General features: G+C 34.7%; 1 protein-coding gene across 1 annotated transcript in view; it reads right to left on the bottom strand.

The window, feature by feature from the left end:
• Positions 1–14,692, bottom strand: part of LOC143242360 (tubulin-specific chaperone D-like) — a 50,602-nt gene extending 35,910 nt beyond the window's left edge. Inside the window, exons 1-2 of the mRNA XM_076485717.1 lie at positions 14,627–14,692; positions 14,103–14,460 (exon numbers count right to left, since the gene is read on the bottom strand). Coding sequence (XP_076341832.1) covers positions 14,103–14,460; positions 14,627–14,692 — 424 coding nt within the window. The remainder of the gene's footprint in view (positions 1–14,102; positions 14,461–14,626) is intronic.
• Between the last annotated feature and the right edge of the window lie 9,269 nt (positions 14,693–23,961).

The following is a 23,961-nucleotide window of genomic DNA, read 5'->3' as shown; positions in this document are numbered from 1 at the left end:
AATGCTGGTTGATGCTGGCTCTCTAACAAATTATATTAATTAATTTAATAAAAACATGTTTGTTAATACTGACTCACCAGTAAGCAAACAATATATAGTGGTTTACTTGTCCTCTAGTAGTGACTCATCAACAAGTCACCAAAAAAGGATGGTCAATATAGATTCAGAAGTAAGTGACCAAAACATGCTGATCAATACTGTATCAAGTTCCTAACATATGCTGGCCAACAGTGGCAAAACACCAATATAAGCTTATTAACACTAAATCACAAATAAACAATCAACGCATGCTCTTTGACATTGGTGTTCCAGCAAGCGATCAGCACATGTTAGTTTATAATGTTTTGTTGTTTTTTGTTTTTTTTACAGTAGCTGAGAAATATCTAGTGATCAACAATGGTTTATTAGCAAAGCATCAGCTAGAAGTCTCAAAAAATAATGTTAGCAGTTGCTGGTGGATCTAGAATTTTAAGCAGGAAAAAAAGCAAATTAAATAGAAGTTTTAAATAAAGATTTAATTTAAAATAAAGAAATATTAGATGAAAATGTAAAATCGAAAATGGACAGTAATTAGAAACTACAATAGACAGTTGCTCTCAAATATTGTTACGCACCTTTCCAATCACAAGTCCCCGAGATTTATTATCTATATGTTCATCTACGTTAGACCTAATGCCAAAACATTAAATGTTAAAACATACTTAATATATTTCACTTTTACACTGAAAATTTTAGGTAAAAGCAAGTGTTATATAAGTAGATTATAAACTCAGAATATGCAATTCAAAAGATATGTATAAAACATTGTTTTAGAACAAAGGTCTAATTTATTTTCCATTTTTTATAATTTTTAATTTATTAACTATTATTAAGTTTATATTTTAATCTAATACTTATTTCACATTAATTCTTTATTTGACCTTTCTGTTTAATTTACCTATGAATAAAATCTAGTTTGTTTAAATCAACAGTAACCAAATTTATTTTGTCAACCAATGTAGATTTTTGTTTCTGACATGTGCTTGAGCATTTTCTTTTGTTGTCAATATTTATTCTTTGCAAATATTTTTTGAGCTTTCTTTTTATTGTGAATCTTTACAGTTACTTATTAGACATCAGTGAATCTAAACACCAATAAGTTACTTTGACCCACAAGATATTAAATTGAAAACATTGTTTAACTGAGATTTATTAACTTAAATGTTCAAGAAATGGATACCAGTCCTTGATGTTTGAGAAAACACAAGGCTGCAAACAGTCTCTGCTGAACAGTACATGGGGTTGATGCCATAATTCTATTCTTTGTTTACAAAACTGGACAGTCAAAGTTAATTTGTTTTGTGTTGTTTTTTCTATTATGCACACCTGTGGTCACATTTCAAGGGCAAAGTAAGGGTAAGAGGCAATATAATATCTGGTACATTAGTTTAACAAATAAACAAAGTAACAATCAATAAAATTTTATATTACTTCCAGTTTTACTAGACACAAATGTTATAATCTTCTTAAAGTATGGAACATAACATCTAGCCTAGAATCCTATGACAATTACCCTTTTTTAACTTATAGACAAGAGTAAAATGGTATTTAAATTTCTTACTAGGAAATGAAATACAAGTTTCAATATTTTTCAAAAACGAAATGTCACAAACTTACATAAATACATATCTCATAAAAAAATCAAGTTAATTTCAAGTAAATCTACTCTGTGTATTAATTTGCACTAAGATCCTTTGTCCTATTGTGTTTAACTGTTAGCTAGTGGAGCATAGTCAATCATTATCCTTCCAAATATTGTGTACCTGAAAATCATCTACATCAACAATGTAATTGGTTCTTGAAAAAGAATTTCATCTGTTTCAGACTCATCATTTGAGATGCAATTATCATAATTATCCTCTTCGTGATATCCATAACTGTCATAAGCATCAACACAATTAATTTCAATTTTATTGAACAGGTCTGACTTTCTTTTCTTGGCCTGCAAATTCTATACACATATTAGAAGGATTTTTATCAAATTTTGTTTTCCTCATTTTTACCATAAACTTCTCCAGGGCTCCTTCTAATATTTGTTTCTTTTTCTCATGTGTCCATATAATATCATTTATTTTAATCAACAGCAAGTTCCCAACCACTGCATTTTTTTAAAATTAATCCTTTGGTCAGTGAGGATGTGGATAATGCAATTACACTCTGCCTCAACAACACTATTACTGGACACTATGCAGAGCACTATTTCTACCAGCATACAAACATCCTTAAATTATTTTATTCTGTGTAGAAGCACATGCTCCCAGAGATTCTTAATTTGACTCAATTCTCTTAAATTCTTTTCTTTCTGAGCTTATCTTAACTTCAACAAAATTTATCAATTTTAGTGCCTCAAAAAGATGCTCTATTATGTAAATGTAAACACTCAATATTTCTGGTGTAACATGTTATCCCAGTTTGCTGGATCTATTCCAAACAGCTATAATAACAAAATAACATGTCAACATGTGTGACCACCCTAACTCTAACAGGAAGGAACCTAAGAACCTGAAATTTTTCACATATACTAAGTGGACCTTAAGGTTATAAGGACTTATACACCTGCATATTATTACTTATTCGTGCATGTGCACTTTTTCCGAGGTAAGCAATTGAAAAACCACACAGAAAAAAAATGTGATCACCATAACTCCATTAGCACCCATACTAAGTAAATTCTGAAGATGTGCAACTGGACTATTAGCATGCACACAAGAGTCTTTTCAATGAGGCAAACCAACAAAAAAACACACAGAAAAAAGTTGTTCCTTATATTACAAATAAAATCACAGACAAACATGCATGTGTGTGCATGCACATCTTAGTCTGATCATCATAGCTTTGAAACTTGAAACTTTATGCCCATACTAAGTGAATTGTGCATGCATGTATGTATATATGTATGTGTGCATCATTTTAATGAGGTATGCTAACAAAAATGCACATAGAAAAGCAGTAGTTCCTTATATAGTAAAACATGTCTAAGCCAGTATCTGCATAGGGAGGAAACTTGTACAAACCAGAAATATCAAAATTTTGCAGTATTATCTTATGATTTCTCTTATAAAATAAAAGGCCCTCTATATGGCAAAACCTGCGTAGCACGGACAAAAAACTATCTTTCACTTACCTCATCTATCAACAAGTAGAATTAGAACCTGAGTAAGGCAGAAAAAATGTTTGGATTAAATATTGAGTTCTTATTCAGTGAATAATTTCTTTAAATGTTAATAAATTCTTGAACATATTGTTACAGTAAGTATTGATTAAACATATTCTGTTCTTTTCTCCCATCATTATTTTTTGCAGTTAAATTTGGTTCACAATTTGTAGAAATATATTAGTCTTTTAAGTGCAAAATTCTACTCTTTAAATGATTCTCACAAAAAAAATAAATTCCATAACTTCCATAATTTTAAAATTTAGGGAAAAATCACTTAATACCTTCATTTACTTTTTAAAAAGCTATTAAATATGCATGTAATCTTTTAATGAATTTAGCATTAAGGTTAGGGTCAAACTATTCATCATTACAACCCAGAGGATATTGGAAATGCAGATGAAACAGCTTTGTTTTTCAAAGCTCTTTCCAATAAAATGTTGCAAATTAAAAGAGAAAATTGTTCCAGAAGTTGCTATTCAAAAGAACAATTAACTGTATTTTTGATTGCATTTGCTGATGGAAAACTAGAGAAACCACAGGTAATAGGTAAAAGTGAAAATACAGGCTGTTTCAAAAATTTAAGGAAGAATCAACTTTCCATGGAATGGAAAGTAGATAATAAAGCATGGATGACAAGTGTTATATTCAAGGAATTTTTAAACAAATTAAACAAAAAAATGGAACAAGAAAATACAAATATTCTACTTTTCCTAGAAGTTGTTTCTTATGATGATTCTAGTGAAATCCAAACTCTGATTGAGAAGACTGATGCAGATGATTCTGTGAATGTTGACAAAAATGTTTTAACAGAAACTGATAAAATTGATTTAAAATCTATAACAGAATCACAAGATGGTAACAGTGAGAGAGATTCTGAAGATGAACAAAATGGAAAAGATAATGGTTGGTTGGCTTTTGAATTTCGCACAAAGCTATGTGAGGGCTATCTGTATTAGCCATCCGTAATTTAGCAGTGTAAAACTAGTCATCACCACCCACTGTCAAATCTTGAGCTACTCTCTTACCAACGAATAGTGAGATTGATTTTCACATAATGACACCCCCCACAGCTGAAATGACGAGCATGTTTGGGAAAAGATAGTGAGAAAATAGAAATCCCTGCTACATCACAAATGTCAAGTTATATTAACACTAACAAATTGTATACAAAAATGAAAGGGGAAAATGAACTTTGTGAAAAGGCTGTAGAATTGGCATTCTCTTTTAACTGCCTGAAAAAGCCCATTAAAAAAATGAAACAGTTGAAACTGGAGACTTTCTTCAAATAAATTTGATTATGATTTTGTGTACTTATGTATATTTTGAATGACTATTTTTGTTTTTATTCTAATAAATACAGCATAAACAGTATAATAACTTTATTCATACACATCTTACTTCCCTTGAGTCAAGCAAGTATAACGTTCTGCTAAAAAATTATATATAATTAAGGAAATGTACGTTCACTGTCTAAGCCAGAAAATCTGCTTAAGCAAGGAATTTTACTCGGGTCCATGTGATTCCACCTTAAATATGTTACTGTATTATGAATAGAAATCAAAAGCATGTACCTTTATGCACGTTACCCCCCATAGCTCCATGAAGAAAGTAACTAGAAACCTGAAATTTTCTCTAGAAGTGGGTTTTCTCATCATCATGGATTATTATTTCATCACGGCGATTGTACGAGAAGTGCAAGTCTTTGTGTTTTCTTTATGTATTTGTACCTATCTACGTAACCTTTATGTCTGAACTAACGTACATTACACCACAATTAACAGTACACGTTCATACGGCCGTAAAGAAACTAAGAAACTTTCAACAGAAAAAATGACATCTATTTCATTCAACAATGCAGAAAGAAACAACTAACCCCTAACTTTGTAAAGATAAAACGATCAACAAAATTTTAATCAATGCACAAACATTATCCAAAATTTACAGAAAAAACTACATAGAGCCATGTTGAACCCAAAATACAAGGAACTACATGACTTACAAAAACAAAAAATAAACCTAGACCATCAACTGGCATACTGCATTAAACCAACAACATAACATCAACCAAAACAACACTAGGAACGACAGGGACAAAAAAGATCTGCCACAACAAAAATCTGGAGAAACTAAGATGCAATCAACAGAAAGACTCCAACACGATAAACTATTGACTAACCTCATAATTAACAGATCCAACCGACAATTAAACACAGATGAAATACATCTAGTTAACAAAGGACTCAACTTCACAACAGCACCTAGATACATCCCAACCTAAGAAATGAATGCATGTTTGGAAGACCTAGCCAGGAGACTTGTGATAACTACCACAGAAAACAAAAAACAATCGAAAACAACCAACAGAAGGAAGACAACTTTGACACTTCTATGGACATCTAACAGCCAAACTTCCAAGGAAAAATTACAAATTTATATTTTCCAGAAACACCTAAAACAACATCTTAAACAATTTTTTCAAAGAATTTTCTCACGAAACCATCAACATAATTTCAGAAAACAGAAAACTAAAATACAACCTTACAAAAAAATACATTAATTCCATTAAAAACCTAAAACAAGACAAAAACATTAAATTCTAAAAAACAGATAAAGAAAATGCTATAGTCATAATGAACATGAATAAATAATCCAAAAAATGAAAAACATCCTATCAAACAGAAACAAATTTAAACTAATACACACAAATCCAACAAAGACACATGAAATGCAACTAAACAAAATAATACTAAAAACACTTTATTCCTACCTACACATGAATGTCTCATGCACACTAAAATATGCAGCATCCCCAAACCTCATAAACCAGATTGTCCATTATGACCAATAATGTTGACATATGAATCGTTTAATTACAATCTTGGTAAATACATAGCATATCATTAGACATTCCCAGCAACCAATTAGCAACCCTCATAGATTTCACCACGATGAGGACAAACTTCATGTTCAACAACCACAACTATAGACAAACAAATGGCCTTAGCATGGGCAACCCAGTATCACCAGTTCTTGCTGCTATTTTTATGACACAAGTTGAAACACAAGCAATTAACACAGCATTACATCCATCACTATACTGGTACAGATATGTAGATGACACGGTTGCAGGATTCAGATCTACAGAACACATACTTAATTTTTCAATCACATTAATGCTAAACATCCCAACATCAACTTCACATGTGAACAAGAAGGAAGCAATCAAATATCATTTCTTAACCTCAAAATTACAAGAACCGATACACAATTTAAAACAGAAATCCACCGAAAAATCACCCATACTGGATTATACATTCCTTGGGACTCAGCACATGAAACAAAACAAAACTCAACATATTAAGAAACCAAATAAACACAGCCATAAAACTATGCTCACCAGATAAAATTAACAATGAATTAGACAAAATAAAACAATACTTCATCAACATCAGTAAGTTTCCTCCACAAACTGTACAAAACATATGCACACACCTAGACATAAAGCAAAATCAACTAACAAAAGTAAATATATCCCAAGAATCAAAATCACAAAACCATATACTGCTGCATACCATACATTCTTGACATCAGCAGAAAAATAACCAACAATTGGCAAAAACTAGTAACAAAATATGACATTCCAGTTAATACCAAATTTATTCAAAAACTGAGGTCTATACTATGTAAAACTACACTAACAAACACCACACCAACATTATTTATAAAATACAATGCGATAATTGCCACGACTTCTATATTGGAGAAACAAGTAGAAAAATGGAAACCAGATTCAAAGAACACAAAAAGTCACCTTCACATGTTTTCGAACACTACAAATCAAATAAACACAACATAACCATAGAAAACACCCAAACACTTAATAAAGAAACAAACATAAACAAATGCAAAATTAAAGAAGCCTTACTTATACAACAACTCAAGCCTAAAATAAAACAATACAAAGGATCACCTTTATACCTATATTAATAAATATAATCAAACATCTAAGCAAGTTGCCGAGTGGCCCGCAATGTCAATGGGAAAGTCAAACATAGATAGTTTTGCCTGTGTGAAGATTAAGTGCTATATAAGAATATGCATTAGATTAGATACTAGATGGTTCCATATTTGTCTCGAGCAATAAAGAAAATTTAATAAGCAAATCTCGTTAATGCATAGGCATTTAATCATTGGCGCAATGATGTAATATTTCCATAAATATGAAATCTCACGAGTTCCAATTGTTCTTCAAGATTTACTTACTTTTGATATTATTTCGTAACAAAAATGGTAGCTAATTGTAAAAGAAATGTTGACGACAAAAACCTGCAGTTTCATAATGATTGGACTGCACAATACTGTTTTGTTCAACAACAGAATACTGTGATTTGTCTGCTGTGTCATTCGACAGTAGCAGTGGCGAAGGTATCCAATATAAAGCGTCATTATGAGTCGAAGCATAAAGATTTCCATAATGTTGTCAGTGATGAACAAACAGCTCAAATTGAATCTCTGCAGCAGTCGCTGAATCACCAGCAAACGTTTTCTCAAAGCAGTAAGCAGATATAGGTGCAGCATGTGAGGTCAGTTATGAAATTTCGATGATGATAGCAAATTCTGGCCGACCGTTCACTGATGGTGATTTTGTCAAGCCATGAATGATTACTGCATCAGAAAAGTTGTGTCCAGAAGCAGCTCGCAAGCTACAGATGGTGGCTTTGAATCATATGACAGTTCAATGAATAATTTCACACCTCTCAGCAGACGTGACAAGGCAGCTTACAAATAAAGCAGCCAACTTTGTCTACTTCTCTTTGGCAGCAGATGAGTCGACTGCCATCAGTTCAACAGCACAGCTTCTAGTTTTGTTTGTGGTGCGTTGTCATCGTTTGATATCATAGAGGAACTAATTGGCATGAGTTCCATGAAGGGTCAGACAACTGGGTCTGCTCTATTCGAGGAGACAGTACGACTGTGTAGTAGTGTTTCATTGGATTTCACAAAACTGGTAAGTGTGACAACTGATTGAGCACCAGCCATGACCACAGGCTGGTAGCACTGTTGATGAAGCATTGAGGAAAGCAGAACAGAGAGTTGGTGAAGTTGCACTGTATTATTCACCAACAGAGCGTGTACAGTAAAGAACTTGGTTTTCAGGCACTGATGGCATAAGTGGCGAAAACCTTTAATTTCATCAAATCAGGAGGGCTCAATCACTGTCAGTTTCAAAGTCTTCTTGAAGAAATAGATTCAGACTATGGTGACCTTGTGTATTACTGTGAGGTACGCTGGCTGAGTCGAGGGAAGATGCTCAGAATATTTTGGGAGTTGATTGATGAGGTGATAGAATTCCTCAGAAGCAAGAACAAATCACAGAAGTGATTTCCATGACTGATCCAGCATGGCAAGCTGATTTGACCTTTCTGGTTGACATGACACAACACTTGAATGATCTGAATTTGAAGTTGCAGGCAAAATTCAGCTTGTCTGTCAGCTTGTAAATCACATCTCAGCTTTCAGGACAAAGTTGCAGTTGTTCTGGCAGCAAGTAGCATCAGGCAACTTCATGCACTTTTCAGTCACAGCTACAGAAGAATCAGGACATTGACACACAAGTTTATGTTGGAAAGCTAGATACCTTGATTCAATCCTTCAACTCACGGTTTCATGACTTTGACCAATGCAAATTGCTGATGAAACTTTTTGCTGATCCGTTCAGTGTGTCAGTGAAGGACTTGTCAGCAGAATATCAGCTCGAACTTACTGATCTCCAGGAATCTGATTAACTGCGTGCTATTTACCGAGAAAACAGTTTGCTTGACTTCTACAAAACATTGCCTGATACCTTTGCTAATCTGAAAGAGAACGCACTTGTCCACACCAGCATGTTTGGCAGCACCTACTGCAGTGAACAGGCTTTCTCGCATATGAAACTGAACAAAAACAACACTCGCAATCAGCTGACTGATGATCATCTTGAAGCAGTCTTGCATCTTTCAAAGTCAAATGTCAAGCCGGACATCTTTAAGCTTGTAGATGACATGCAGCACCATCCGTCACACTGTCTTTGTGACAGTTGGCGATATCAGAACATTTCTTAGAATAATGTGCAAACTCTTTGATGTAATCATTATTTGTGTGTTCTTAAATGTGATGTCCATCTTGTGTGAAACAACTGTGGGCGATTTTAATCTTCACTTTTTGTGGCCCCAGCGGTTCTGAGAAGTCTGTGGCCCCTGACTCAAAAAGTTTGTGCACCACTGGTATAAATGACATAATTTTACGCTAAAATGGATTTATAATATACATACTGACACAGCCACCTAGAATATATCAACTTATTAACCTGAGTAAAGCCCAGTACTTTCACTAGTACTTTCATTTCACTTTCAAAATGAGGAAACTATTGATTCAAGACAAGCCTAGAAAAATTGCAGTTTTCTATGATTACAGTTTTCTCAACTGTATACTTTGTTCATTAGATTGTAGTTGACACTGAAGTTAATATATTCCCTGTTTTATTTTCATGTTGCCTTGAGCAAAGTGTTGTTAAAATGACAGGAACCTTTTTACATTTCCAAATTAAGTTTGAACTTTTTAAAAAGATTTTCACAGCGTGTACTTGAAGTTTCTTTGTTAACTTACTGAAAGGCAGTATCTGACAGAAGAAAATGTTTTCTTTTTCAAACCATACAGACATAATAGAACACACATCCAGTACATTTCTATGAGCAATATTTTGACAGAAAAGCAAAGTGCTTCATCTTTTTTAAGAGCTCATGATATTTAGTTAGTACTACTCCCACCTTGCAAATGACAAGGAAATTCTTTATTGTATCCTCCAGTTACTCAGTAAACGATTTGCTCCAAATCATTTATTGGTGTACACGCACTTTACACAAAGTTAACAAGTAACCAAATCTAAATTTCATAAATACTTTGGTTGGTTAGTTAGTTGATTTTGTGTTTTATGGCACAAAGCAGCTAGGCTATCTGCACCAAACATCCAGTAAAAAGTTAAAGTAAATTTAGTAAAATTTATAAAAGGAAATTAAGGTAAAACAAAATAAAGTTTAAAAAACATAAATTGCATAAAACCAATGTTTACATCTAGTGTACAACATTAAGAGAAAAACTACAATAATACAAGTTTTAAAAGGACTTTCTGTAGCATAATTGTAATTATCATAGCTCACCAGGAAGACTAACAAGTAAGTACAAAAACCACCATCAGTCACCAACAGTGCCACCCCACTATGCACTTGTCCATCACACAGCCTGTCATTTCTGTACAAAGAAAACCATCGAAAGATAACTGTATCAGCAGGTTTCAGAATTGTTTCCTGTAAGGAAAGACATACAGGATGGTAGGAAGCAATCAGTGTTTTGATGTCATCTAGATTAGAACATAAACTTCCATTGTATCAAGGTGGTCATTTTTATTTACATGTAGGTGAACTGGGAGGAGAACCCTTCTGTTTAAAACCACGTCTTTTTCCTTACTGTCCTTATTCAAGGGAGGTCTATCGACCTCCATGAGTCCTGCCCTGGGTCAATTGAGCAGGTCTCTGCTGTTGGAAGAAGATTCCAGTGACTTAAGATGTGAGCAAATGATTGTTTTGCATCTTGGAGTGGGAGAAGATGTATCAGAGGAAATAATAATCAGTGATGTTGAGAAAACCCACTTGTAGAGAAATATATATGCAAAAACGGCTCATTTGGGTTGTATATCAGAGGAAATGCCTGTACTTGCAACCAATGGAAGTGCATCTTGGGATTTGTTGGAATGTATGTGAGGGACAGAGATGGGTGTTGAAACTGTTTCATCAACTTTTTTAGCCATGGAGATCAAAAGACTTTTCATTTGGTTTGAGAATGTTTTTTTTGAAGGCACAGAGAGATCTGTTTGCGCTCCCACTGCAGTTGTGGAACGAAGTGCAGCAGCATACGTCCGAGATGAAGTGGTGGACAGCAACTGACACAATGATGGTCCGTTTCACACTCACAGGCATCATGGTCCTTGCCACTGCAACAAGCACACGTCAAGGGACCACGACATGACGTCTTTGAGTAACAGAACCGCTGACACTGGAAGCAGGGAGGGTTTGGAATGTATGGCCGTACTCTGCAATTAAGGTAACCTGCCTTGATGGTGGCAGGTGGATGTGGTGATGTAAATGTCAGAACAAAGATATCGGTCAGCATCGTAATTCCATCTTTGTGAGATACGCCTCACTACTGAAACTCCTTGAGTAGAGAAACAAGCAAGAATCCCTGACTCGGGAATGCTCTTCAAATCACTCTCAACAATACCTCCTCGTGATGAATTCAAAGCAGCATGAGATGTAATCTCAATAAGTATATCCCTAATGCCTTGAATGCAAGAGGAATTCAATGTGTTGAGGCGTGGATGTTTCCACCACTATGCCAACACTGACTTTGGAGAGCCAGCAAGTCCCTCTAGTCTCTTCTGAATGAAAAAGGGAGACATTTGCCCTAAAGGTTTGCCTGAAAGCGAATGTACAATAAGAAAATTAGGTACAACAAATATTACAGATGTTGAAGATTGCCACTCAGAATCTTCAAGACATACTCATTTACCTATGGACTGTTTCTTTTTCTTTTATTTGGAGGATCTATAATATAAAAAGAGATGTTTCAGTGCCCACTGACCCCACCCACCATAAAGCCCTACGAGGGGATGCACCACAATGTCAAACAAGGACACTGCAGCAACACCAGGGTTTTATGAGCACTATACCCAAATATCAGCATCAGATACAATGTCAACAACACCTGATGAGAACATCCAACACTGGTACTTGGCTGACCCTAGCCCAAGTGGATCAGCCAACTGACCCAAGGGGGACTACCCCAAGAGCACCCAACTATGGGAATTCTGGGCCAAAGTGAAAAGGGAGATTAAGGTTGGACCCCTCAATCACCAGGATCCTATCCTCCCCTTCACAGATCGCCATGCACGGCAAGCGTGGGTGGATGTTTAGATCCCAGAGGAGGTAAACTGAAAGAACAGAACCTTCCTGGGAGGTCCCTCACCATATACAGGAATCCACAGTGAGGGGCAAGTAATTTGAAAATGTGTTAAGATACATGTCATAAAGTTAGGCATTGACTACTAACTTATAAATGCGTACAAAGTCAATAATAATTTTTAATGTAAAATAAGCTTAGTTAATTAAATTGCGAAATGTATCTAGCACATGAACATATGTTCTGGTAATAATAATTTTTTTCTCCACTTTGTTGTAATTTGCATACATAGGTATATACAGACAACATTTGGGTTGTATTGAAATAAAGATATATTATATTGACTGTAAAATGTGGGTGGTTGATGATACAGACTGTACATATAATGACAATCCATGTAATAGTTATAATTTTGAGTAATGAGTACAAAAATAAGATATACACATACATAAAACAGTTTCATCTTTTTTTAATTCAAATGATGAATGACAATGTACTTCACACACACATGTATATGCATACACTTCATCACTTGGTGTCAATGCCTTTTCACTTCTTTTCAGATCTTCTTGTGATTAGCACAATCCTTCCACCAAAATTTGTTTACAGTATATTTTCTTAATGTGTCCTTTGAAGAAGAAAATCTAAGCTGTTCTGACATACAGTTTGCCAATTATTAACAACAAAATACTTTTAGCCAAAATACTGGCTAAATGGAACATATTTACAATTGAAAATGAAACGAGAACTGAACAATAAACATCTCTGATTAATATCACAGCCCTTGCAGCCTTGTGTCATGCAGAAAATCAAAGTATTTTATAGACTGAAATTTAAGTAATAATGAAATCTGATAAAGCTCTTCTTGCTGTATTGAATTTATTAATAATTAATAACCAGTTCTGTAATTTAAAGATTAACCCACTGGCTTATTACACAATATTATTAAAAATATTGTAATACTGTGCATGTAATATCACTAGTATATATCAATTAGAATTAAAGTATTGGAATCCTAGCCTGTTTTGTGTAAATAAACAATAGCAGACTGCATGAAAAGTGACTCATGACCAATTGGATGTGAGCTTTAATAAGAGCTCACAAAACCCATTTTATGGACATTTCCAATCATATGTTGAATGGCACCCATCAAATATGTAAAGCCAAGGATATTAATTTTTATTTAGTATTGTGAAAAAAATTATAAAGCAATTCATGTTGCACATAAGGCACTACTTATTTCCAAAATAATATCTTTAGAAATTGTATATCAAGATCTATGAAAATAGATGTAGCAACATGATTTAAAGATAACATTTTGCAAATAAATGTAAACCAAGTTCTGGTGGTCAATAATGCAAAGAGAATTACTACCAGAAATAACAATATTCTGAAACTTCTAAGAAACAATAATCAAGCTTACTAGGAGAAGTTCATGAATAAACACTAAGAACTTTGTTTTCAACACTTGATTGAGTCTTTAATTAACTATCACTTGACATAGGCCAAAGGATGAAACTAATTACATGATATTTGTGTGAGGATTGTTTCCTAGTAATAAAGTAATTTATTGATACATTTTGTGCAAGTACTTACACACACGTGATGACAGGTACAGATAATTAAGAAATACTTAAACAGATGAAAACTGCAGATCTCACCATAATGAACTACTAACTTTCTTACTTTTGTACAAAACTTTTATAGAAGCAATGCTTTTATCATTTACAGGTTAACCAACCTATGAAACATTTTTCTGTATAAAGAAGTTTCTGGTGTGTCAATAAATAAAAAGAAAATTTTCCAGGTACAGTAGTTTAGAATTATTTTCAAAAACAGCTAAAAAAAAGTCTTTCTTTAATAGTCAAAATACGTTACATATTAGATAAAACACACAATTTCAGTAAATACATACCAACAATGCCCTGTATCTTCTGATTATTTGATTTTGCATAATTTGCAAGAGCATGAGTGATCTGGGCAACTGCCAGGATTCCTCCATGTCGAGCACATAAATCTATATCTTTGGTTAAAGGTATAAGTTCTGGTAGAGCTACCTCCACCATTAATTTTGGAGCTGTTGATGTAAGATTATACAGGGTTTGAGCTGTCAGTTCTCTGATAGAAGTGTCCCAGTGTTGAACCTTTCTCTTCAAGAGATGGTTAATCAAGGGTACAGTGTACTCTGGAAACTGAGCTATGTAGGCACTAAAACAGAAACACAAATCAAAACTCAATACATATAGTATGATAGTGTAACAAGCATTCTGACACTGGAACAATCAAGATATGAGAAAAATAAATACAAGCCTAACTTAAATCCTGATGAATGTAACTACACTTACAACATTGTCAGTTCTAGCCCTAAATGTATAGAATTGGTGAAATACAGAAGTTAGCAATTTCCTTACCTGAAAATATATTTTAGTGCATGTTCACCTCCACACATGGAAAGATTCTTTCCCCCTGAATTTGCACATTTTGCCAAAGAGATTTGCAAGCCATTTGCCTCATTAAAACTCTCACCTAATTTCACATGAAAGCACATTAATTTGTACATCAATGCAGCAGAATCCTCCACCAAAAGGAGTGTGACACTCCTCCATGTACAATGACTCCCACTAAATTCTTGGTAGTGAATCTTCATAATTTGATAAAGCAATGAATAAATAATCACCAGAAATGCGGGGAGGATGGGTGTGAATCTGTGAGAAGGTATCTATTGAAAATACAGTTTCAGGCAGGGAAAATGTTAACTTTTGAAATTAATACTCACTTCCTCATACAGAGAACTAGAATCCCATAAGAAGATGATGGAGGAAACAGTGCAAAAATTACCTGGGTGAGCTCCTTTTAAAAAAACATAAGGCAGAACTGTCTGTGGAAGACAGCATCTCCTTGCTCATGTAGGAGAAAAGGCAAAAAAGCCAAAAGTGTGTTGCAAGGACGAGTAGAATAGGTACACAGCCATCTGAGAATTTGCACGTAAACTGTTTGACAGCAGATATAGGTAATAAAATTGGAGTTTGTTATTTGCTCACCTCCTCTACCATCAGAAATTGAAAATTCAAAAACAACTGTGGGAGAAGGACCATAGTGATAAGTGTGCATGGAATAGAAGCATCTCTTGTTCTAGCTTCAATGTTTAGGTCCCAATCAGTAAGAATTCTCCACTGTCCACCATACCAGTGACTGAAAATTGGCTAGTATATGGCAAGGGTTTCTTAGATTCCACTTCATAATAGAGGAGATTTCATGTTGGAAAGACCTGGAGAATGTGCTCAATTCTTTATCAGTTTCTCTGTCTAGAAACATCTTTCACTGGAGACAGTACAGTCAGTGACTACAAAATGTTACATTTAACAGCTAGCAAGTACTAACCAGAAAAGTTCTTTTTTCTAAGAAAGTCCACAGATGGGTTCAGTCTGCACTGCACATTTAATGTAAATAGATGTATAAGTATCATGAGAAAACTTCAAGTAGTTTTGCAGAACATTCCATCTCACAGATAGCACTAGTAGAGCCAAGGTTGATGGTATGAGTGCTTTCTATTATGCAACATGATGCAGAATTTTAAAGAGGATTCAAGAGAAAACTGTGGCACATACATACAAACAATGGTAACCACAAATAATAAGGACGACATACATGGCTATGGAGATGATACACTGAACAAGTTGTTAATGATTTAATAGGATCCTGACTAAAAGTGTGGCAATATGTTTGCAGAAAAAACTTAAATGAAACAAATGAGTACAGCACTTCTTTTTTATAAACATAAGATATCTGATGATTTGTCATGTGTGTTGAAATGCATGTGAGTGAAAGGTTTTATTGTTGTTTTTGTCTGTGATGAAGCAGAGGAGCCATAGACAATGGAGAAAGTACCACAAGGGCAGAAAGAAAATGCTCAGTGCAAAACAGGTGACTAGACACTATACGTTTAGTACGAGAATGGAAGAAGGTTGGGCAAAGCTAAGAAGAAATGAAGGGAATTATCCAGTCAATAAGAATTAGGGTCAGTGTGAGGAAAAATTAGGAAATTTTATGGGCTACTCCAAATACTCAGAGTCATGAAAAGGAAGTTGGGAGTATTATATTTGAGAACAGGTGAAGAAAAGCCTTTCATCCAAATAAATGGATCACTAACCCAGAACATGAATAAATAAATCAAGAATCTAAATAATATGAATGAAAATGCAGGGGAAACTAATGCTTTAATAAACAGAAAAACATAGAACTGGAAATGTAATCCCACTGGATGAATAGAAGAAAATATAGTGAGAGGACTGGGTGGTTGGAAAGTAGAGAAATGTACCCAAAACATAAATCATGGTTATCTATAAGCTGGGATGAATGACTAATGGAAAGAGAAATTCACAATCTAATATTGTGTGACAACCAAGAAGAATAGAAAAAAGTGAGGTTGAAAAATGGATGGACAGTCTCCTCCCCTTCAAGACATCAGAAATAAGCAGTTTAAAGCAGGAGGTGAAAATAAACTGGTTGAGACCAAGGGTGAGAAACAAATATCAAGTGATCATTGGCTTATTTCTATGGATGAAGTGAAAGGACAAAATGAAGACCCCAAAGAAAGGTGGAAGGGTGACTTGAGATAGGAAGGTGTCCTTCTCAGAAGGTTCAAACAACAGAGGAATAACATAATGTTTAGGAACAACAATTGACCTCTTGGTCCATCTCAGTTGTCCCATCCTCTAAGCAAAACTAAAACTAATAAACAAACAAACTGAAAAAAGTTTAAAGCCAGCCCTTATCAATTGTATATCTCATTAAATTCATGTCTTTCCTATATACACAACATCTGAAGGCAAGTCATTCCATAAGCCAACCATCCTATTTGAAAAATACAATTGTTTTAGCTAAAGACAGCTTCTACCATGCCTAAATCTGTATTTATCTTCTCTAGTTCTATGATTCTCACTATTAAGTATGAAAAATGTTGACACATCAACTTATCAATTCCTTTTACAATCTGAAAAACACTTCATTCATATCCCCACTAACTCTTCTTTTTTAAAAAAGCAAATAATTTTAAGGATCTTAATCTTTCTTTATATGACAATCCTTTGCTCCCACACACCATTCTAGTAATCATTCTCTGAACCCCAACAATTTAATGAGCCCAATACTGAATATAATATTCCAAATGTGGCCTAACCAGTAACCCATTACAATTAAATTATAACCTTTTTAGACTTGTATTCATTTTTTTTCTGTGTTAAATACAAGTTTTAAATTTGAGTGAATGCAATGGTTATTTCATCCATTTGAATATCTTCTTTAAAATGACATAAGAAAAGTTCATATTATCATCTACTAGGCTAAGTTAGGGCCAGTTTCTCTTGTAGCTGAAAACATAAGAAAATCATAGGATCTGATCCTTATATGTACAACATACATCCTTCTGCCTATATCATATTTTTATGACCAGATGCTATATTTGTTACATTTTTGTATCAAAATTGAATGAATCTGCTCCTAGATTCTTTCCAAATTAATACACAACTGTTATCAAGTTGCAGGATGAAATAATACTGGTTCACATATTACTGATCTGTTGTAGGCATTATTTACATGACTGCAAAAAACTATGTTGTGGCTTGTGGATACTAAAAGACAGGCTCCCTTTATAATGTCACTATGCAATGATACAACCTCAAGATACTTTAGTGTGCTTCTGGTTCTGTCTGAAGCAAGTATTTTTCAATTATTGCAAGCCATATTGACATACAGTAGTAAATTAAAATTTTTATGATGGTCTACCTTTTATAATTGTTCATTAAACAACTATGATGGTTTAACTTTATTGTTATTTATGAAATTAGTTATATATTAATACAGTTAAATACTATAACACAAATTACTTAAATTTAATACCATAAGTTACTATATGTTGTAGAAATGCAAACAAATGTGCATATTATTTAGAATGTAGCAAGTTCCAACTAGATGTATGCCTAACAACAACACAGCCTGTGTGATAATTGACCACTACGTTATCTTAGAAGAAACTGTAGCCAAATTGCAACAGCCTACTTTTACTGCTGACTTTCATACCCATGAAACAGTGTAATATCTTTTTTGAACTCTAACTGCTACAATAAACAAAGTTGAGCCATATAAAATCTGTCAATTACTTCAAAGTCAAAAAGTGAGTATCCTTTGATTACAATGACCCACAGTGGACAAGTAACAGTCATCTACTTATGTTGTGTGTGATGGTCTGCTTTGTTTCAATACATAACTGTGAAATTAAATGGAAGCAATCCCACATTCTAAAAAACAACACTTTAATACCTTTGTTTCCAATTCAAAATAAAATGCTTTGTGTGGCTAGCATGGATTATATGATTAGTAAATCAATTTCAGTCTTCTTTCAGGTCTGTTACCTGTTCAAGAAATTCTGGAGTATTTTAAACATTCTGATTTACTTGAATTTAATAATTGAAGCAAGACTATGAGACCATTATTCATACACATTCACATACACAGTATAGGCTACATGAGCAATCATTCGTCTTTCAAAATTTATAGATCATACTGGAGAGATTTACACATTTTGGTAAAAAGTTTGGAAAAAACAACATTTATATAATATTTATTTTAACCAATGATTTTGCCTTTGCAGCTTCCTGGGATTTGGAACACAACTGTGTTCAAACACAACTGTTTGATATTAAAATGTTCTTTAAATTACAAAACTAATTGTAATGTGCATCTAAAAGAATATTTATTATTATTGTTTCATTCTTATTCTAATATCACAGATCAGTGTTAATATAAACTATACAAATAAACTATTACATAACATATAGCACTTTTATACAAGATATAAAAATAAAGAGAACTACAATATGTTCTATGGCCAGCAAAACAAACTACATAGGTGGAAAACAGAACCTATTAAGAAACCACAAATGGAAAGGATACAAAGTTTACTAACAGTGTTAAAAACAAATTGCAAGACTTTATGATACTCCAAAATATGCATGTGTTAAACTGAAAGTAAGAGTGTCAAGTGTATTTGTATGTGTTATTTTTAATGGAAGTTGTGGTAGTTTAGTTACATTTGCCACCCATTGTCTTTATTTATTTTTTGGATTTTTTTTTGTTAACAAGTATAGCTTCCACATATTTTCGCTGTTAAAATTTTTTTTACAGCAGAGACATTTTAAATAGGTTTTGGTTTTCACATTTGTATAGCAAGTGTTCTGCTGGAGTGACTGTGTTGTACATACATATATAATGCACTTCTGTATTTTGAGATAGTGTCAGCTGCTTTGCAAACAAGTACCAAATGTGTTGGAAGGCTAAAAACTAAAAATTACTCTTTAGATAATACCTTTTTGGTTGTGAGATCTGATTTACTATAAAACTTATAATTTTTCTTATACTAAAAATGTATTTCTGATAGGTACTTCCCTCTTCTCCCAAGATTAGCTTTTCCTATTTTTTGCTGCCCTCTATATGTAATTTGTTTTTATAATTCATGTTACAAGCATTTTGCACCTCCCCTACCAGAATCAGACTCGATATGTTTCTCACACATCATTTCTCCACCAGAAAAAATGTACTACAATCACCTGGCATATATGATTTCCTCTCTGCATCACTACTGAATCATAACTTCCAAGTTTGGCAGAAGATGTAATTACTGGAAGACTGAGATGAAGGATGGGACCAGAATATTTTTAGCATAGAAAAATTATAATTTCTGTTGTGGTTCTTCCCTCTTCTCATAAGTATAGCTAGAATCCCACATTGAAAAGGAAGAGGAACTGGTGCAAGAAAGGGACAGATGTACCCTCTGAAAGTGTCCAAAAGATACTTCTGTTGAGGAAAGAAACAGATCAGATAATCAGACAAGATGTAGTGCATTACTTCTGAACCAGGTATAACATTGCCAGGAACAACTAAGAACAAACATCGCAGAAAAGGAAAGGAGCACATCTTAGTGGAAGATAAGTCAGGAAAGTGATCTCAATCAAAGAAATATATAATTTGATCCCTTAGAAGGAAAGTGGGTAATGGAGGATAAGTCCCATGATGTAATGGCTAGGATATGGTAGACATTACTTGGTAAGTCAACAACATCCAAAACCTCCTCATTAGGTACCAACAACTGCACAAGATAGGAATGAGAATCATACAGACTTTACCTCAAGCCCTAAAACCATGGATGTGAAGAAAATATCAACTTCAGTGGCATGACACAGAATTAGCATTGAGACAGAGATCAAAGAATGTATTATCAAGTATCTGTGGAAATCCATTACATGAAATCAATTCTAGTGACTAAGAGATTGGTTTTAAAATGTCCAAAGGTTAATAACATTACTGTCACAAGATAGAAGAAGAGTGCCCAGGACAGAAAATTTCCTCATATACCATCCATGACCCACTACACAGAAGGAAGAATAAAGGGAAGAAGATGGACAACCCCAAATCTGTGTGAGAACTTAAGTTGTCTGGTTCACTTTGTATCCAAATCCAGCCTACAGGATACTAACCTCTGTGCAAGGATAACATCAGGGCACCAATCATAAAGATGAATTGCACCAAGATGTCTCACTCAGTGTTACATGTCACTCAATTCAGAGGATGATATGCTGTGTGTCTTCTACACTAGCAGTACAACAACACCTTATTCTGAGCTGAATGGTTATAGTTATCTATGTGGAACCCATTCAGTGGTTTGTCTCCACAGTCAACAACCCCAGCAGTTTGTAACTGTTAAGTGGTAAGGATTCCCATCTACAACTAGAAGAACAGGAGGAAGAACAGGTACACCAAAAATAATGCAATGGGTGATCACAAAACCCTATTTTGAAAAGCATGCCATATTAATTTAATCAATTGAAGCACGGCAGGGATGGACAGCCATATCCTTCTACTTTGCCCATGCTGTCCATGAGCAGTATGGAAGATAAATGTTTGAGGGGTGGTCCACATGCCTGACATCAGAATCTTCTCCAAAGGATGACAAGAATGAGAAGCACATAGTTTTAGAGAAAGAGAGTAGGTAAAACCATTTGCTGTGATCCATTTCACTAAACAATTGAGGGCAGTTTGTAGCTGCTGCTTAATAAATCTCATGCTCAATGGCTGACACTGTATGGTAGACTCAATGGCTGACACTGTATGGTAGAGTTATCCACTAATGCCATTAATCTTTACAATGAAAATTGTAAAATTCAAGATGCATCCATGAGTGCAAGGTCAAATTAAGGGTTTTATGGACCTTAGGCATTTCAACTTACATAGGACCCCTCAACACACAATCTCTATTTGCAATACAATTACAGTCATAGCTTGAGGATTCCTAGTGGTGTGAGGCCCTGGCTTCAGCCCAGTGAACCCATGCCTTAATTCAAGGTTGTCTGAGGGACTCCAAGTTCCAATGGCAAAGAATGGGAAAGTGACAAACCCACATGGACTTGGAATTTACAGTACATTAAAATGTTCAATAAAATGGGCAAATGGCCATGAAACCAACATGAGTGGAGGTCTTGCAGGATGCTATACCTCCACATAGTATCATAAACCTTCTCAAGGTAAAAATACAAAAATAAAATGTTGCTTCATAAAGGCTTCCCTGATTGATATTTCAAGTCAAATCAGGTGGTCCACAGTGGAGTGCTGTCACCCACACAGAGTGGGTGATAAGAGACTGTTTAATTCCAGGAACCAAACAAAATGAGCATTAATCATTCTTGCTAAAATCTTACAGAGACAGCTCATCAAAGCAAATGCATGGTAGTTTTTAGGAATCTTGGGATCTTTCCCACGCTCATGAAAAGGGAGGATAATAGCATGGTGCCACAAATCAGGAAAACATTCTCCTACCAGATCTGGTTAAAACAACCAGAAGAAGGGCAAAAGAGGCAGGAAAGAGTTGGCACAGCATCTTGTAATGAACATCATCAGGTTTGACTGATGCACTGCCAGACCAATGAAGAGCAAGCTTGAGTTTCACCAGTATAAAAGGGAAATTATAGTCATAGAGACAATTAGCCTCAAAGGAAAGAGGCAATCACTCTATCCAATTTTGAAGTTGGGGTTGAAGGACGTGGACTCAAGCAGGCACAGGAAGGATTGGTGGGTACAGAGATTGGAGAGACGTTGATTCATCTACTTTCTTAACCACAGAGGGCAAAAGACTCTTCATACAGTTCAAGAATGACTCTGATGGGGGCAATGAAAGATCTGTATACACTACCACTGTAGCAGTTGAACCTAATGAAACAGCATATGTCTGAGATGAAATGGTGGGTAGCAACTTTCAAGCCTCAGGGTAAAAAATGTGGTGATTTTATTATAAAACAATCTACCTATTTTTCTTACACCCATCTAGGGCAAGACAAAAGTAAGAGAGGGTGAGAGCCACTATAATTAATATAATGAGGGCCCATTAAGCAGTGAAAGGCATCATGATCTTTGTCACCACAAAGAGCACACATCAAGGTACCACAACATGATGTTTTCAAGTGACTGAGCCACTGACATGGGAAACATTTGAGAGGGTTAGGAATATATGGCCAAACCTCACAATTTAGATAACATACCTTGCTGGTGGCAGGTGGATGTGATGATGTAAACATAAAATTAGGACACTGTTTGGCAGCATAATTCCATCTTTGCAAGTGAAGAAATGCCTTACTGCAGAAACTCTTTAGGTGGAGAAACCAATGAGGATCTCTGGCTCAAGAATGTTATACAAATCCCTCTCAATAATAACTCCTTGTGATGAATTCAAAGTAGCATGGTGAGTGACCTCAATAGGTTTAACTCAATGGCCTTTGAATGCAAGAGAAGTTCACTGTTATATATTTAAAATGGCTGGTATGGGTAGAGAAGGCACCACTAGAAAAAACAAACAACGTTTAGACCTTCTTTTCTTTGTGAACCTGGCGATGAGCGAAGAAGGTCAAAATGTTGTTCACTCCTCTACTAGTGCTTTCTCTATCCATAACAAACGTTTTTAAATATATAATTTTCTCTACAAGTAGGTTTTCTCATCATCATGGATTAGAAGTTTAGTGTGTTTTGGAGTGGTTGTTTCCACCAAGATGTTCCCTAAATGTAGCTTTCTGACTGACTTAGGCGAGCCAGCAAGCCCATCTAGTCCACTCTTTTTTTAAAAAAAAGGTAGACCATTTGCCCTAAAGAATTTTCTGATAAAGAATATAATATCAGAAAATGAGGTACAGGTGTGAAGAAGTTAAGGATTGCTGTTCAGAATCTTAAAGACATGGTCATTTACCTATGATCTGTTTTTTAATATTTTATTTTTATTTGTGAATCCATAATAAAGAAAGAACATTTCAGTGCCCACTGATCCTACTCACCTTGGTTCCTAATGAGAAGCATGCTGCAATGCTACACAAGGACATTTCAGCAACACCAGGGTTTCATAAGCATTATACTCAAACACCAGCATCAAACACAATGTCCACAACACATTTAGAACATCCAGTACTGATAATTGGTTGACAGTAACCTCAGTTGACTGGTCAACTGACCTTTGGGGGGGAGACACCCCAAGGCTGCCCGTCTACAGGAATTCAAAGCCAAAATGGTGTGTTAGTTAGACCCCTCAACCATCAGGAACCTCTCCTCCTCTTTATGGGACACCATACATGGCAAACACATGAGTGGACGTTTAGATCCCAGAGAAGGTAAAGTGAAAGAACAGAACCTTCCCTGGGAGGTCCCCTCACCACATACAGGAATCCACAGTGAGGGAGGAAGAG

Source organism: Tachypleus tridentatus, unplaced genomic scaffold (genome assembly GCF_004210375.1).
Source record: "Tachypleus tridentatus isolate NWPU-2018 unplaced genomic scaffold, ASM421037v1 Hic_cluster_2, whole genome shotgun sequence".
In the NCBI taxonomy this organism is placed as follows: domain Eukaryota; kingdom Metazoa; phylum Arthropoda; class Merostomata; order Xiphosura; family Limulidae; genus Tachypleus; species Tachypleus tridentatus.
Note: the sequence above shows the minus strand (reverse complement) of the source record. Positions and strands in the feature narration are given on the sequence as shown.